A 16,271-nucleotide genomic window follows, 5' to 3' on the forward strand; every position below is an offset into this window, starting at 1 on the left:
CATTCATCCACCAGTTACACAACTCCATACATAAAACCAAACACAGCACTGACACAAACACCAACATGCACACATGCATTCATACATACACATATACATACTCATTTAAATACACATATATATACACTTTTAATTTAAAATAAACACTTACCTTTCCTCCATGCACTCCGACACATAGACATGCTGCCTGACAAGAGAGAACTCCTCTCTCATCAGTCACTGTGGTCACACTGGGAAACGTGAACACACTGACTGACAGGAGAGGAGTCCTCTCCTGTCATTCAGCATGTCCACGTTGTCAGCTGAACAACAGGAGGCAGCAGAGCTCACTTCTGAGCCCTGCTGTCTCCCATTATTTTGCTGTTTGTTGTGGAGCCAAACGGCTTCACAACCAACAGCAAAACCATTTCAGGGGCAGAGAGGAGACGGCACAGTCCCCCGTGTGCGAGGCTCGGCCGCGAGGCCCCCCGCAAGTGCGAGGCTCGGGGCAGTTTGCCCCCCCCTTCCCCCCACTCGTGACGGCCCTGCGCAGGCTTCTAGTCTCTGTCTATTTCCCTGTGTTGCCACTCATAGCGTATCCGTATTGAGATCTTTTTAACATACCAGTGCATCAGTTTGCCCCACCTGTCTTGTCCCGCGGCTCCCAAGTTTACCTTTATGAAGACGAAACCTTGGTCAGCCTCATCAATTGGGTGTCAATAATTAACTAGGTTAGTGCTGTTTTCTACACTTGCTGAGAAAAGCTCTCTCCTTTCCTCAGTGATCATTGCCTCTGGTAAACCCGAATACCCATTATTTTATGTTTAGAATTTGGGGTTACCCTTGACTTGGGGCTTCATGTGCAGCTCTTCCTTGAATTGCGAAGCATCCACGGTCTATCCTTAAAGGCATGGTCTAGTAAAATGTTTTATTGTCCCTACGGGTCGGCCATGTTTTTTTAAGCCTAAGTGGCTCGATTTTAGAAAACTTTCCTATGGACCTTACCCGAATTTTCGTCCATTAAACGCATGCGAAAACAAGCACCAGGGAGCCGCCATTTTCTGATAATCCTATCTTTTCCCCGATCGCCCTGGCTGACCTGCTTTTGCGGCACTAAATCAATTCCCCCGCCCCTGAGCCTGACATTATCAAAACATTCATATTCCCCACCTCTCCCCGTGACGTTACTGTGCTGCGTAGGCAAACGCGCCCAGTCGTCTTCTACGCGATTCCACACAGAACCCGGAAACCAACACAGACCATCTCACAACACAGCGCGCCACAATTCGGAATATGAAACTTTACTTTAAAATCAAACAGCAACACGGTACATTTGGTAAAGTACATTTATTTTACATTAAATGTTTAGAGAATATTCAGCAATTGCCATATGAACTCCGAAAGCCTTTTATTTTATTTTATCTGTATCCGCCATGGTACACAGGGTGTTGCTTTTCGTTAAAAGAAGCACTTTGGAAGCACGGTGAACCGCAAGGCTGTTCCATCAACTAGGCACTAGTCCATCGTATGATATGATATGATATGGCATTTGTAACGCGCCTATACACAAGTGTTTCAAGGCGCGACGAGGCAGGGAGGGGGGAACAGGGGGAGGACAGACAACGATCCTACTAGGCCAGGTGTCATTCAGACCGCGCAAGTGCAGGGGTAGGGGGAAGGGAAAAGTGCAGTACAAGGTAAGTAGAATAGAAATAAATAGAAAAATAAATAAATAGGGCCAGCTGGTGGCAAGTGCAAGGTAAGTGCAGACAAGTGCTGGGAAGGGGGGGCTGTAGGGATACAGAGAACAGTCCCGCAGTGCAGGGGTTGCCAGGGAGGCAGTGCAAGTGGAGAGTGGGGGAGAGTGGCCAAGTTTCAGATTCAGTGCAGAATTTTGTGAAGAATTAGCAGAGTAGAGGGAGAGAGAAAGCAGAAGCAAAGAGGAAGGTTTTGAGGTGCTTCCGGAACCGGAGATGGTTCTCCTCGAGTTTCAGGGAGGCAGGAAGGCTGTTCCAGAGGGAGGCTCCTGCCGCGGAGAGAGATCTACCCCCAGCTCGTTGCTTTGAGAAGCGGCTGACCCTGAGGGAGTTGGAGACGGATGAGCGAAGGGCTCGGGAAGGAAGATATTTAGGAAGAGAGAGTTGCAGGTATTTAGGCCCCAGGCCCCAGAAGGCCTTGTGGACAATGCAGAGGGTTTTGAACTTAATCCTCGCAGCCACTGGGAGCCAGTGTAGAGATTTCAGTCCTGGAGAGATACGGTCCCTGGGCTTGAGGCCAAGGACAAGTCTCGTAGTTCTGTTCTGGATGAGTTGCAGAGGGCGGAGAGTGGAGGCAGGCAGATTAAGATAGACTGTTACAGTAGTCCAGCTTCGAGAGAACCAGGGCTCGGGAGACAGTGGGCCTCATTACGACCTAGGCGGTAAGTTACCGCCTGGGTCGTACCTTTACCGCCATGGCGTAAACTATGTTTACGCCATGGTGGTTGGCGGACGTACCGCCCCATTCCGAGGTTGGCGGGGCGGTAAGTCCCCAACCCTCATTTACCCTTCCCCATTCCCATTTTTGCCCCATAGGGCATAATGGGAGTGGGGAAGGCGTTAATTACGCCACCGTAAATTACGGTGGCGTAATTAACGACAAGGACCTTAGCGCCATGGATTTTAACACCTGCTAAAAGCAGGTGTTAAATCCTCCATGGCGCTAAGGGACCTCGGAATCAGGTGGTAAGGGTCGGCGCTGTTTACGCCGCCGTAAACCCCTTACCGCCTGGGTCCTAATGAGGCCCAGTGAGCTTCTGGGGGAAGGAGAGGAAGGGAAGAATACCTCTAAGGAGGTGAAGCTGGTAGTGTGACTTCTTAGATACGTCAGATATATGAGGAGAGGAGAGTGTGGAGTCAAAGATGACCCCGAGGTTTTTTGCCTTGCAGGTAGGAGCAGGAAGAGGCCCAAGAGAGGCTGGCCAGAGAGCTGCAGGGAAGGAGGGAGTGGGTGTGCCGATGAGTAGAATCTCAGTCTTACTAGCATTAAGGCGGAGGTCGTTGGCAGCACACCATTCCTGGATAGCAGACAGACAGTCAGAGATGAGGGCAGGAGAGGAGGAGGTCGAGGGTAGCCTGAAAATGAGCTGGGTATCGTCCGCATAGCACTGAAAGTTGGGGCAGAGGGCGGCGATGCGGTGGGCAAGAAGTGCCAGATACGGTTGAAAAGCCAGGGAGAGAGATTAGATCCCTGGGGAACACCACAGGTGGAGAAAAAGATGTCAGAGAGGAAGGACCCAAGTTGGACCTGGGAGGGTCGATTGGAAAGGAAAGAGGTCAGCCACGCCAGAGCCTGACCAGTGATACCCAGGTTATCGCGGAGACGGTTGAGCAGGATGGCATGGTTGACAGTGTCAAAGGCAGAAGAGAGATCGAGCAGAATGAGAACACATGAAGTGTTGGAGTCGAGGTTCAAGAGCAGGTCATCACGGATGTTCAGGAGAGCAGTTTCCATGCTTCTGGCCGCTCTGAAACCGGATTGGTGGTCATGAAGACTACCAACAGCTTCAGCATGGAGGTTAAGCTGGGAGATGGCCAGTTTCTCCAGGAGCTTGCCCAGGAAGGGAGTGATGGAGATTGGGCGATAGTTAGCCGGGCAGGAAGGGTCGGCAGAGGGTTTCTTAAGAAGAGGGTGCACAAGGGAGTGCTTGAGGGGGGATGGGAAGACTCCAGAGGCGAAGGAGAGGTTACAAAAGTCAGCCAGGGCAGGAGCCAGGGAGTCGATGTGGTCCTTGATAGTTTTGGAGGAACAGGGGTGAACCTGTTTAGACGAGACTTTCATAGATCGGACTTGTCTGGAAACTTTGTCAGCAGAGAAAAGGGGAAAGGCAGAGAAGGAGGGAGGAGGGGTGGCTGCAGAAGGGCCGGAAGAAGAGCAGGGAAGCGAGGGAGGGAGGTGATAGGAGGAGAGTGAGGACAGGATGTCCTGAGTTTTAGAGATGAAGTGAGAGGCCAGTGCAGTACAGAGGGCCTGGGAGGGGACAGGAGAGGTAGAGACTGCAGCAGGGGTGGCAAGCTCCTTGCAGATTTTAAAGAGTTCGGCCGAATTGTTAGATGCCGCAGAGATGCGGGCTTGGATAAGGGCTCTCTTCTTGGTGAGAACGGAGAGACGGTATTGCCTTTGGAGCAGGCGGCAGGCCAGTTTGTCAGAGGATGAACAAGAAGCACGCCATTTCCTCTCTGCCACCCTGCACTTGCGTTTTAGGGTGACGAGATCCGAATCATACCAGGAGTTACATTTGGCTTTGGGCTTCAGGCGGATTCTCATGACGGGGGCAAGGATATCAAGAGTATCAGAAATAGCAGAGTGGAGCAAGGAGAGGGCTGTGTCAGGGTGGGAGTCAGCCGAAGGGGGAGGGGGGGAGAAGGTGGCAGCGAAAGCCTCAACTGACACGCGTTTCATGGGTCGGATGACCGAGAAGGTGGGTGGCAATGATGAGGGTGGCTTGGCCTGTGGGGTAGGGAGGGTGAGGTGGGAGGATAGGAGAAAGTGATCACTCCAGGAGAAAGGAGTGGAGAGAGGGACTGAGAGGGGAAGGTCAGAAGAGATCAAAGCATCAAGAGTGTGCCCTGCAGAATGAGTAGGCCCAGATGGGAGAATAGAGAGTGAGAGAGAGTCGCAGAGGTCACAAAAGAGTCCAGTGGGGGGACAGGAGGCATCTAGGTGGATGTTGAAGTCACCAAGAAGGAGGAGTTGAGTGGTAGTGGACAGGAGTGAGGAGGAGAGGTCAGCCCACTCGGAGAGGAAGGAGGAAATTTGACCAGGTGGCCGATAGATAGTAGCCACGGTAAGGGAATGGCTAGGAGGAGAGAGAGAGTCGGCAGACAAGACATTCAAAAGAGGAATAGGTCTGCATAGGAGTGACAGTGGCAGGAATCCACTCAGGGAAGATGAGGGCAATACCCCCCCCCCCCTGCATGGTTGGGCCTGGGCACGGAGAGGATCTTGTAACCGTCAGGTAGGAGTGTGTCAAAGCTGGTGACAGAGCTGGCTGCGAACCATGTCTCAGTGAGACCGAGGACGTCAAGGTCCAGTTCCTCAAGAAGGTGACAGATATCAGAGGAATGCTTGATGGCAGAGCGAGAGTTAAGAGTGGCAATGTGGAGAAGGTTGCCATCCTTGAAGGACTTCCGGGGAGGGGTACAGATCAGAGGTACGCCCTGCGGAGGTGTAGAAGGAGGTGAAGAAGGAGCAAGAGAGGGGGCAGGGAGGGAGGGTAGAGGCAAGGTAGCCGAGGACAGAGGAGGGGGGACAGCAGGAGAGGAGAGTAAGTTGATGAGGCGAGGGAAGCGTCTATCAAAGAGGTGAAGGTTGGCCTGAGGGCCTTGGACCAAGACGGTCCCATTAGCGTAGACATTAATGATGGCCTTAGAAGAGTGGAAGGGGGCCAAGAGGACATCCCAGCGATTTCCACCTTTAATGGGAGAAGAGGAAAAAGGAGAGAGCACAGAGACCATATGAAGGGTCCATAGGTCAGGCGAAGGCACAAAAAAGAGGATGTCAGTGAGAGTTTCCTTAGAGCAGGCACTAGTGTAGGTGTCAGCGATAGGAAGGCCTGGGTTGGAGACCAGGATGTCCTTTTTAAACTTTTTAAACTTTTTAAAGGTTGATATGTTGCTTCTAGCCACTAGTACAGCGTAAGGGCATGTGGGCCCTTGGCGATCGTCCCATAAAATTGTCAGTGTGCTCCTGTTGTTCACACGAAGCTGCAGGTGTCTACTGTAAAAGCCATCTGCTGGTGTCTCAAACCGTTGGCAGTAGCAGAAGGGGAGCAAATACCTGTTATGAAAACAAAAAAATTATAATTCGTCTCGCCAGCCGATCTTCATTAATATTACTTATTTTATTTATTACAGCCAATCAGAAACTATTTGCTTGCAAGGATAGTTCAATGGAGTATGTTCGGCTCCAAAATCAATGCGAAAAGTAACGAAATAAATCGAGGCAACACACAATGATAAACGACAGTCTACATGCGTGAGGAATGATATGATATATGATATGGCATTTGTAACGCGCCTATACTTAAGTGTTTCTAGGCGTGACGAGGCAGGTGGGGAACAAGGGCAGACAGACAACGATCCTACTAGGCCAGGTGTCTTTCTGATCGCGCATGGGGAAGGGCTGTACATGGTTAGTTGAATACAAATTAAATAATCGGGCCAGCTGGTGGCAAGTGCAAGGTAAATGCCGGGAGAAGGGGCTGAAGGATACAGACAGTCCCGTAGTGCAGGTAAGCAGTGCAGGGAAAAGTGGCTGGGCCAAGGACCGAGATCGGTGAGACCAGTGGACCTGCATGCCCATGTGCCCACTACGAACACGTTTTACTTGCTTTTCCTAGCTCTTCTTTCATTCATTTATTCATGCATCCATTCATTAAATCTTCATTCCGGTAAAAAAGTGTGTAAAGATTTACTTATATTATATTTGAAATTCCCATTGTGTCTCTTCGTAATGCAGTCTAACGGACCGTGCTCTTGACAACGATTTTTCGTATACTGAACTAAAATGAAACTCGGTCTAGTTTCTGAATTTTCTGCCTTATCGTCTCTTACGTTATTGCGCACTCCCTTCAAATGTAGTTCTTTCGGCATGGTCCCTGTCTCAAGGTCAAAAAACAATAGACCCTTATACTTCCAGTGCGACTTGTGGGCCTCATCTGGGCGCTGTCCTTCGCATTCTTTATTTGCAACATCACGTAGTATAGGCATCTGTGAGAACTTGAAGTTTAGAATCCGTCTATGTAGTGCGCCTCAATGTGCAAATGCGAACTGGCTTCTCTCCCAAATGCCACGGCCCGCTTGGCTGGCGCGTTCTATGTGCCCCAATTTTGTCCCCATTGTCTGCGAGCTTTGCAGCCCAAATGGAGACATTTAATTTTTGGCGGAAGGTCAGGGAAAGTATAAAGTACCACAGGAGTTGAGTTAAAAGTGAGATTTATTGTTTGTTTGTTTGTTTTATTATTTGCAATATGCAAGCCTCCCCTCCGTTAACAGTGCGCAGCATTTACATTTACATGAGAAAAATATATACATACACATATGTGAGGTGAATAGAGAGAATTCAAAGACGACACCCAGCTTGTTCGCCACCCATGATGGTGAAGTTAGGGGTTAGGTTTACAGGTACACTGTACAATAACATTTATTTACAAAAAGACAATCGTATTGCAATTATTTAAACCGGGATTTGTACTTCACAATCAGCTGTGCTTCGGGTGGGCATGGCACAGTCGCAATGTTCGGTGGCAATGGATCACTGCTCTGCACAGAAACGTCCAAAATTCCATATCTGTGCTTTTCTAACACAGCAACAATAAGGCCTTTCACAAAGTCGAACTGCATTTCATCATAGACTGGTTTGATCACCCATTGCTTACTTCGTTTTGAAAACACCGTAGTGTAGCAAGGCATCCTTACTTTACCCCTAGTCCTAGATTGTTCACGTCCGACTTTGCTGTTATGGGCCAAGACCGCTAGTAGAGTGCGATGTTTCATGCCCCGAAAGCTAAAATGCAAGCGCTTTGGCCTGTACTTTAGGCACATATTGTGGAACACCTCCAAATCTCCCGTGTGACAGAATTCTGTCAGTCCTCTCAAATCTCTTGATAGAGTTTTGTCGAAAACAATCTTCTCAATGGCTTTGTGTGTCGGTGAAGATGGAATCAACCACTTCTTCTTCCGTGCCTCCTCTGGGGACAAAGGGTCATGTTCACATTGGTGGAAATGTAGGTTTTCTGTCCAGCGGTGAACGTTGGTACAGTGGTGCATCAGTGACCGCCATTTTTCAAGTAGTATTTCCACTGACCCCTCACAAGTTTTTGAGCTCCACCAAAGATGGTTGGTGATAGAATGTGACCACTGCAAATTACTTTCAAAACCTTTTTTTTCCCTGCAGCCGAGATTTTCTTATTGATTGATTTAGCAAGATGCCATACGTCAAATTGATGATTAATATGTGGGAACTGCTCTCTCATTGTCTTGGCAATTGAAACGTGTCTATCCGTGGCTATGAGGTCGATGTGCATTCCCCTTGATTGTAGATATTCCACTGATTTTATAAATCCTAGTTTCTCCATGGCCACTGACGATGTACATTGTGTTACCTGCACGACCACCGAACTCACAATTTTCTTACTATCCATGTCCTGAAAGTGGTAGGTGCAGTACTTGGCAGAAAATCCAGGGCTGTCGCACTGTCCATCGCCGGCTAGCCTGAATCGTTTGCCTTCAAATGTTCTTGCTAGAGACAATTGTAAAACTTTCCAAGCATCACTAATGGCCGGAAACAGATAATCACGTTGGTATATGTAGTACAGCGCTTTAGAAATGAAATGGGGTCCCACAAACTGAAAGAAAGCCTCTAACATTCTAAAACTGGAGCCACTAAAAAGTGATGCAGCTGCACACAGTAGATTGCCTGCTGGCAGTTTCCCCAGCATCGGTTGTGCAGACCATGAGAACCTATGATTTAATCTACAGGCAGCATTTTTTTTTACGTTACTGCATTTTATTTGACGAGTCACATTAATCAATGGTTTCCACATACTTTCCCTCTAATGGAATGCACACATTTCAGCATACTTATAATTTCCATCAAACAACTGTCGAATACAATGTATTTGCTCTCTTTCATTAGACTGTCATCCTGCGTCAACGTTGTTTCGGCCTGTGACGTTGTGGAGATTTCAACACATTGGAAAGTAATATCGCTGATATCAAGTTCTGATGCATCTATGGATGCTGCGGCTGGTCCATTCTCTGTCATTTCGACATGTATTACTTCAACATTGATGTGAGAACACAATTTCGACAGGTTTTTTGGTGGCAAATTTTTGGCGGGTGTAGATTGTGTAAATTGATTTGCAACTACTTCAGAGCTATCTTCAATACATTCAATAACATCTTCTTGTGGTGGTGCGGTCGCACTGTAGCTATGGTCCAATGCAACTTTGCTGAAGTCTCCAAACACAATTAATTCATGTTCTGGCCATTGGACATGAGCATCTCGAGCCTGAACACGCCTCGCCTGAATTAATAGTTCCTCCATAGTGTACACGGTCTGGCAAGCCACATCTCTCATTCGCTTCACTGTCTGTGTGTGTATAGTTCTGACACCCACGGGTAACTGGAGGAGAGATTGGAAAAGGGATGTTCAGTTTAAACACAAGATGGAGTGTAGTAGAATTGACTGGAAAAAAACATAAAATAGTCCCCAGCACAAACATTTTTTTAAAGTTATGAACTGTTTGTAACTAACCTTTTTTTGTTTTTTTTTCTTTGCAACTTTTTTGACTCGACCTTCAACATCTGCATCGCTGTAGCTCCGATTCATTTCCGCATGTCCTCTCTTCCTCTTGCGCTGCAACGACTATATTTTCTGTATCCGCATAGACAGCACGGAATGAGGCTCCATCGTCTCCCTGAAACATAGTACTTTCATTAGTATGTATCAAAATATTGTTAGCATAAAACACACGACAAGTATTCGACCAGTGATGATCTATTTCGATGGAACTGTCAGTATCCATACCTCTGGCTCTGCATGGACTGCCATGAATGGTTGTATTGGAGAGGAGGCATCCGCATCTCCCTGAAACACAGTACTTGCATCGACATATTTCAACGATTCCTTTACATCTGCATCATCTAAATGAGATGTTGTGATTGTGGTGGAAGCTCCGTCGTCTCCCTGAAACACAGTACTTGGATTAGTATGGTTTTCAATATTGGAAACATAACACACACTTGGGGTCGAACGCACAGGTACATATAAAGAGATAATCACAAATGATGCATTGTCCAAAAGAATCAAGGAAAGTCTAAATATGATCACATTTCATCAACTTATTTCTCCGATTTATTTACATCTGCATCATCTAAATTGGATGTTGTGATTGTAGTGGAAGCTTCGTCGTCTCCCTGAAACAAAGCACTTGCGTTAATAGGGAAGAAAGTATAGCAAATGGAATCACGTTATATGATCACGCATGATGGAGCTGGAGCTGTCATTATCCATACCTCGTGCTGCTGAAGAATATCTATGGATGTTGCAAATGTAGTGCGCACTTCCGAAAGCTGTTGCGCTGATTCGTATACGCATGGTCCCGCTTCCACTTCCCCTGGATTTACTTGAATGTCAGGCTCTGCATCAAGGGGGTTGACGCTCCATCAACTGCCTGAAACATAGTACTTGCATTAGTGAGGATTACAATAGTGAAAACATAACACACACCTGGGGTCGACAGCACAGGTACATATCAACGGCTAACCACGAATGAAACATTGTGTAGAACAAACAACAAGAATTCCAGCTCTGATGATGAAGCTCGATGGAGCTGTCAGTATCCATGCCTCCTGCTGTTGAAGAACATCTAGAAATGTTATAGATGTGGCGGGCGCCTCAGCATCTCCCTGAAAGACAGTACTTGCATTAGTATGGATAACACTAATTAGAACTGAAAACAAACACCAGTGGACGATAACTAAGGTGCATATCAATTGGAAAGCACTAACCAAACATTCGGTAAAATGATTACACGATAAAATAAAAATATTACTTGACATGCATAAAACAAGTCTGTAGCGGATTAGCCTAGTACGAATACCTGATACGCGCTAGAAGTGGTTGATAACTGCGACCACGTCAAGGATGTAGAATGTTCTTGCTTCAGATTCAAGGGATAGTCAAGAAGTTGTAAAGGTAAATTAATGATTGATAATGAAATGCCAATATTAAAAATAGCCATGTAAGGCGACAGAATACTTGTAAAATGCTCAATACAGCACAGTTCCCTGTTCCCATATATATACATTGCGTTTGTGGGTTATGAAATCGAAAAAGAATATATTGGTAAATGTCATTATTCAAAAAACTATACACTCATATCAATATCGAAATTATTACAAGGGATAGAACACCTACAATATCAATTAATCCGTTCGAATACCTACACACTACCGCAAGGCCTAAAGCTAAATCCGAACACTTGACTCACCTGTGGCGGAATGTGGACGAATAGAGTGGGAATAGCGTTTTCGAGCATTTCTGTGTCGTTCGCCGTTTATTCTTCTTTGTTACCCAAGATGTTGTGTACATGTCCAAGGAAAAGTGCCGGCTGCAGATGCGGTATCGATCACCCCTCTTGTCCTGTAAGACTTGTTGGACTCTACTTTTCAGCTCATCCAATGGATATCCGCAATGTCTGACCCATTCTCTTATTGGATCAACAGTTTTCGGGAATACATGCATTGTAGTGCCTTCAGATTTAGCATGGGTCTTCGAAGGGCAACCGCTAATCGAACAAGCAGGCATTGTTGATAAATCTGAAAAGTAAATATCGACATTATTATACAATCTTCAAGAGTAAAGATTTGATACAAAAGTAAATGAAACATACCATGCTCAATGCAAGGTTTGTTTTGGTCGCAGGAACTATACCAGTTCATTATGTGCAGCTTAGTATTTGCATAAATTGCAGAAATGTATAAATGATGTTACTAAAAACTGAACATGTGACTCATCCCTTGGATGTTCTGTATTGCACGAGAAGGAAACATGCTTACATTATAGACTGGACCCCCGAAGGGTGCAATTCGATGACAATAGACACAGATGAAAATAAATAGATCTATTGATAGCATAGCAATGGAAGCTCAAGTCAATAGCAATGAGACCAATGAACCTAGCACTATTGTGTACTCAACTTGCAAATAGATAGAAATTTAAAAATCTGCGAAATATGACTAGGATACATGGCCTTACCTTGACCAACAAACAGTTGGATTCAGCAAGCAGAGCAGTATGTTGCAGGAGAATAGGTGGGTGGCCACAGGTAGCACACTGATGGGTTTGCTCTAAGCGGTCACAGAAGTTCACGGATAGCACGACGACGAGCAGATTAGCGTAGATCTCAGTGGTTGCCAGGTAACACGTTCAGGAGTTGACTTGCAAAGCACAAAGATGTTCTCACGAGACATCAAGTGGTTTATAAAGTATTAGAAACGGGGGTGTGTTTGTGAATGAATGATGTATGTATGTCATGGTTTTAGGGGTGTGGCCTGCTTCAAGGGGAGGCCTGGCTGGAGACACGGGGTCTGAGGAGGCCATGTGACCGATGGCCCCTTGGCGTGGGATACCTTTTGAAGTGTACATGTAGTTTTGCACCTTGGCCTTTCGCGCCCCTGACAGCCCCCCATGCCAGCGCGCATCCACTGGCGCAAACCGCCTTTGATACAGGGGGGTGGGATGAATGGGCCTGGGGCGTGCAGATAAGGCACAGGAAGACTGCTGAATGGAGACACACTTATGTGGATTGCAGGGGGGCGGCCTGCCTCAGGGGAGGCCTGCCTGGAGACACGGGGTCTGAGGAGGCCATCTGACCGATGGCCCCTTGGCGTGGGGCACCTTTTGAAGTGTACATGTAGTTTGGCACCTTGGCCTTTCGCGCCCCTGACAGCCCCCCATGCCAGCGTGCATCCACCGGCGCGAACGGCCTTTATATCAATTTATAGTATATCGTCGTTAAATCAATGATAGTATATCGTTGGTTATCAATAACAAATGCCACATACCGGAGATTCTTGTGAGCACAGACCCACACTTCAACCGGTGTATTATAGTGGTCAAGACCCAAGTGCTGTATAATCCAATGGTAATTGTTAGTATAGACATATGTGTGACTTTTATAGAGACATAACCCACTGAAAGACTTTGAACAAGTGTTATTTATTGCATGCATTATCGAGAATATGTTATGTTAGCTTAGATAGATAGTGACCACCCTGCTTCACAGCGACCAGACCTTCACCCATTCGGAGCACAGATGTCTAACGTCCATCCTTGAATGGAGACACACTTGATTCATTTAAAAAATTGAAACAACCGTTGTTAAAATATATGTGGTGTTTTATTTTGTATCTTATTTTGATGACACAAAAATACAAGACTTTAAACATTGTACAGTTCAGGTTGCAGCACAGCGAGAGAAAATCCCCTGTACTGACCGCTGTCACTCAGGAACGTTTCTCTAATGGCACGAACGGCACAGGCGGGTATCACTCTTCGAACGCGGTGTCCAAGCCTGCCGTGGAGCCACCATGTAAAGGAACGATAGGCCACCAGCCTGTGCCACCTGTGAAAAGGAATGAAACAAACTGTTTTTAAATGACCAAGATAAGTTTAATAAACATTTGTTGTCAATGACAATTCTTGTAACTAATGGCATTCTGCACGGACAAATGCTTTCTAGACAATGCACACTATTGATCGACTTACATGCGTTACAAAGATATGTAGATGTAATTTTGGATATAGTAGAAGAACATGAAATAGGAGTGGCATGACAAGCAGAGTATACTTACTCGTTACTCGGATTACGAGGAAGAACAGTTGCGCGAAGTTCGTGCATAAGCACCATCATTATTCTCAACACGGCCCGTGTGAGGCAGGCTGCCCTGAAGTCTGGCAGCTCGGTGATGCATTGCGGTCGTGGCTCGCCTTCCGAAATGTAGGCCAGGCATCCAGAGTTTTCTCGGCAGCAGCAGTTCTCGTCCTCAGTTGGCATTAGCTCGCACCGATTGCATGTGCACCAGGTGGAGACGCCGTCCATTCGACTAGGCCCAGGCTCTTCATCTGTTGATTCGTCCTGCCAACTGCCGTCCGAATCCCCATCGTGTTTGCGTGCTTCCCTTTCCAGTAGTTCCTCCTCGGTATACTCGGGCTCGTACATGTAGGGCATTATTGTAGCTATTGTGTGTTAAACAAACTAAAATAATTTATAGCGGTGGTACTGGTATCTGTTCACACGGGCTACAAGTGGCGAAGGTAGCTGACCAGAGCACTGAAACGAGTCACAGAATACTCAAAGTGACACAGAGAGAGGAATGGAATCGAAAATCTGCTGCTGTGTGTTGTGAAACGGTCTGTTTATACTTATTGAGGAAAAGGCGTCCTGCCATTTCCATAGCGACACGTCATTAGCTGAAGCGCAGAGAATGTTGACACGAGACGTACTTTGGCGTTGGGAAATGGGCGGTACGAGTCTGCTGATGACAGGCTCAGGGGCGGGGGAATTGATTTAGTGCTGCAAAAGCAGATCAGCCAGGGCGATGGGGGGGGGAAAATATAGGATTATCAGAAAATGGCGCCTCCCTGGTGCTTGTTTTCGCGTGCGTTTAATGGACGAAAACTCAGGTAAGGTCCATAGGAAAGTTTTCTAAAATCGAGCCACTTAGGCTTAAAAAAACATGGCCGACCCTTAGGGACAATAAAAATGTTTACTAGACCATGCCTTTAACATGTTTCACGCTCTCTATGTCATTCCTACACAAACCGGTCTATATTCAGCCAACCCGAATTAGGGAGCAAGGGGATGCAAGTGCAGCGTTCGTCAGTGGTCCCTTGTTGCCATATGGCTCTGGAACACGGCAATGTTTATTTATTTATTTTGACATTTGGATAGCGCACCCAACCCGGAGGCATCTGGGCGCTGCGTCAAGAACCTGACTCGATGGTTGCGCTCATCAGTCTTGGATAGTTTTGTCTCTTTCTGGGAGGCATCATTTTTAAATGTTTGAAAAATAAACACATGTAAATAAACAGCTTTCCCACACTGGTATACACATGACTTTTTAATCAGTAAATATGAGGTGGAAAAATACATTCTGCACAGCAGTGGCTTGAAGAAAAGTAAAAGGAAGACAGTGAAAAAAGATCAGATGCAGGCACTTGTGGATCTTTGGCATCTCAAAAAGGGACCAGGGGTTAAAATATATTTTCATTTAAAGATGTAGAGACCATCAGATCGATAAATTGGATTCATTACAATTGAAATAGAAGCAACATCCAAATGCACACTGTGTGATCTTAGTAGTTCCCACTAATGCCATTTTACCAGTCGTTGGTACGCCCCCAAGAATCCTGAATGGTTTTAAAGCAGCCTGCTCAAATGATGAGACTGTGTCCTTATTCTGTCCGTTCCATGTGATAATATCCCCGCAAAAATATCACCATACAAGAACACCCTCAAACCCCCATATTATTTTTAAGGGAGCGGGGTACACCCTCGCAGTCCCACCCCCATTTACCCCATAAATTACCCCATGAAAAATCTCACCTATGCAGTTTCCCGGCAACTATATCTTTGGAAACATTATTTATGGAGAAGATATTACCTGATACCATTCGGTTCCCTTCCTTGTGCTTTGCTCTTGTGTTCAAGGATAATGGCGTTTTGATTGCAATGCTGTCGCACGTTCTACCTTAGGTTCAGTGTGGACGGTCACTGCTGAAGCGCAACTACTCCACCTCGTCTTGACCTTTAGCACCAGAATCAACACCTCAGCATCCTTCAGCGCGACAACGTGCACAAAGAGCGAGCATGGGCAGTGCCCACCAACGGAATCCATTTACACCGTCTCACGGGTAAGGGGGACCACCATGGCGTCAGGTCAGCAGGCGGCAGGACGTGTAACTATGGTGCAGTATGGAAGCACAGCGGAGAAATGTATAGATTTTAGTGGGGACATTACTTCTGCAAAGTGTACATTTCTTGCTGCCATATGATTATATCTTTGCATGGGGTATTCATTTCATCCAATAATGTACTAATTCAATGTGGTTTTGAATTACACTAACATGCCTTCAAAAGACCACTTATGATGTCTCAGGAGGATAGCTCAGGGGCAACGTGCTCGCTTTGGAAGCAAGACGACACAGAGCACCACAGGTTTGATCCCCGGGTCCGCGTTTAGAAACCTCTGGGTATTAAGCACGTTCTAAATAACCTATCATATCATAAGTATGCACTGACCCAATGAGAATTGTGCACAGAGGCCGGTATGCCTATGGCAAACTGAGCCGCATTGCCAATGGATTGGTGGGCCTGAGAACCAGGCACACATTGTGGCATACACTTTCTGGAATAGGATCACTTGCCATGTGCCTGATTCTGAACCAGACCTACTGGCTTTGGCCTGTCAAGGACAAAGGTCTCTTTGGAAAGTCACTTTTCCTTGTATTCATTCCTTAGTCTATGCCCTTGTGGGTGGGAGCAGACTTGGCAAGACATACTGAGACCCTCGTGAGTGGGAGCCAAAGTTTGACAAAAGTGGGTTTCAGTTATTAAGGGTAATCTAGATGTGGACCTCTTGCTCATTCTGCTTAGAGAGTGACAGCATTGCAGACACATCCCCTGATGAAGCCATCAAGGCAGAAACATGTGCATACTTGCCAACATGACCCATTCCAATTTG

The 16,271-nt window shown here is 46.5% G+C and overlaps 1 protein-coding gene across 1 annotated transcript in view; it reads left to right on the forward strand.

Annotated features, from left to right (window-relative positions):
* Nucleotides 1–16,271, forward strand: part of IL17RE (interleukin 17 receptor E) — a 102,430-nt gene that overhangs the window by 62,591 nt on the left and 23,568 nt on the right. Inside the window, exon 11 of the mRNA XM_069643262.1 lies at nucleotides 15,284–15,441. Within this exon, the coding sequence (XP_069499363.1) occupies nucleotides 15,284–15,441 (158 nt within the window). The remainder of the gene's footprint in view (nucleotides 1–15,283; nucleotides 15,442–16,271) is intronic.

Source organism: Ambystoma mexicanum, chromosome 2p (assembly GCF_040938575.1).
Source record: "Ambystoma mexicanum isolate Mex_15411 chromosome 2p, UKY_AmexF1_1, whole genome shotgun sequence".
In the NCBI taxonomy this organism is placed as follows: domain Eukaryota; kingdom Metazoa; phylum Chordata; class Amphibia; order Caudata; family Ambystomatidae; genus Ambystoma; species Ambystoma mexicanum.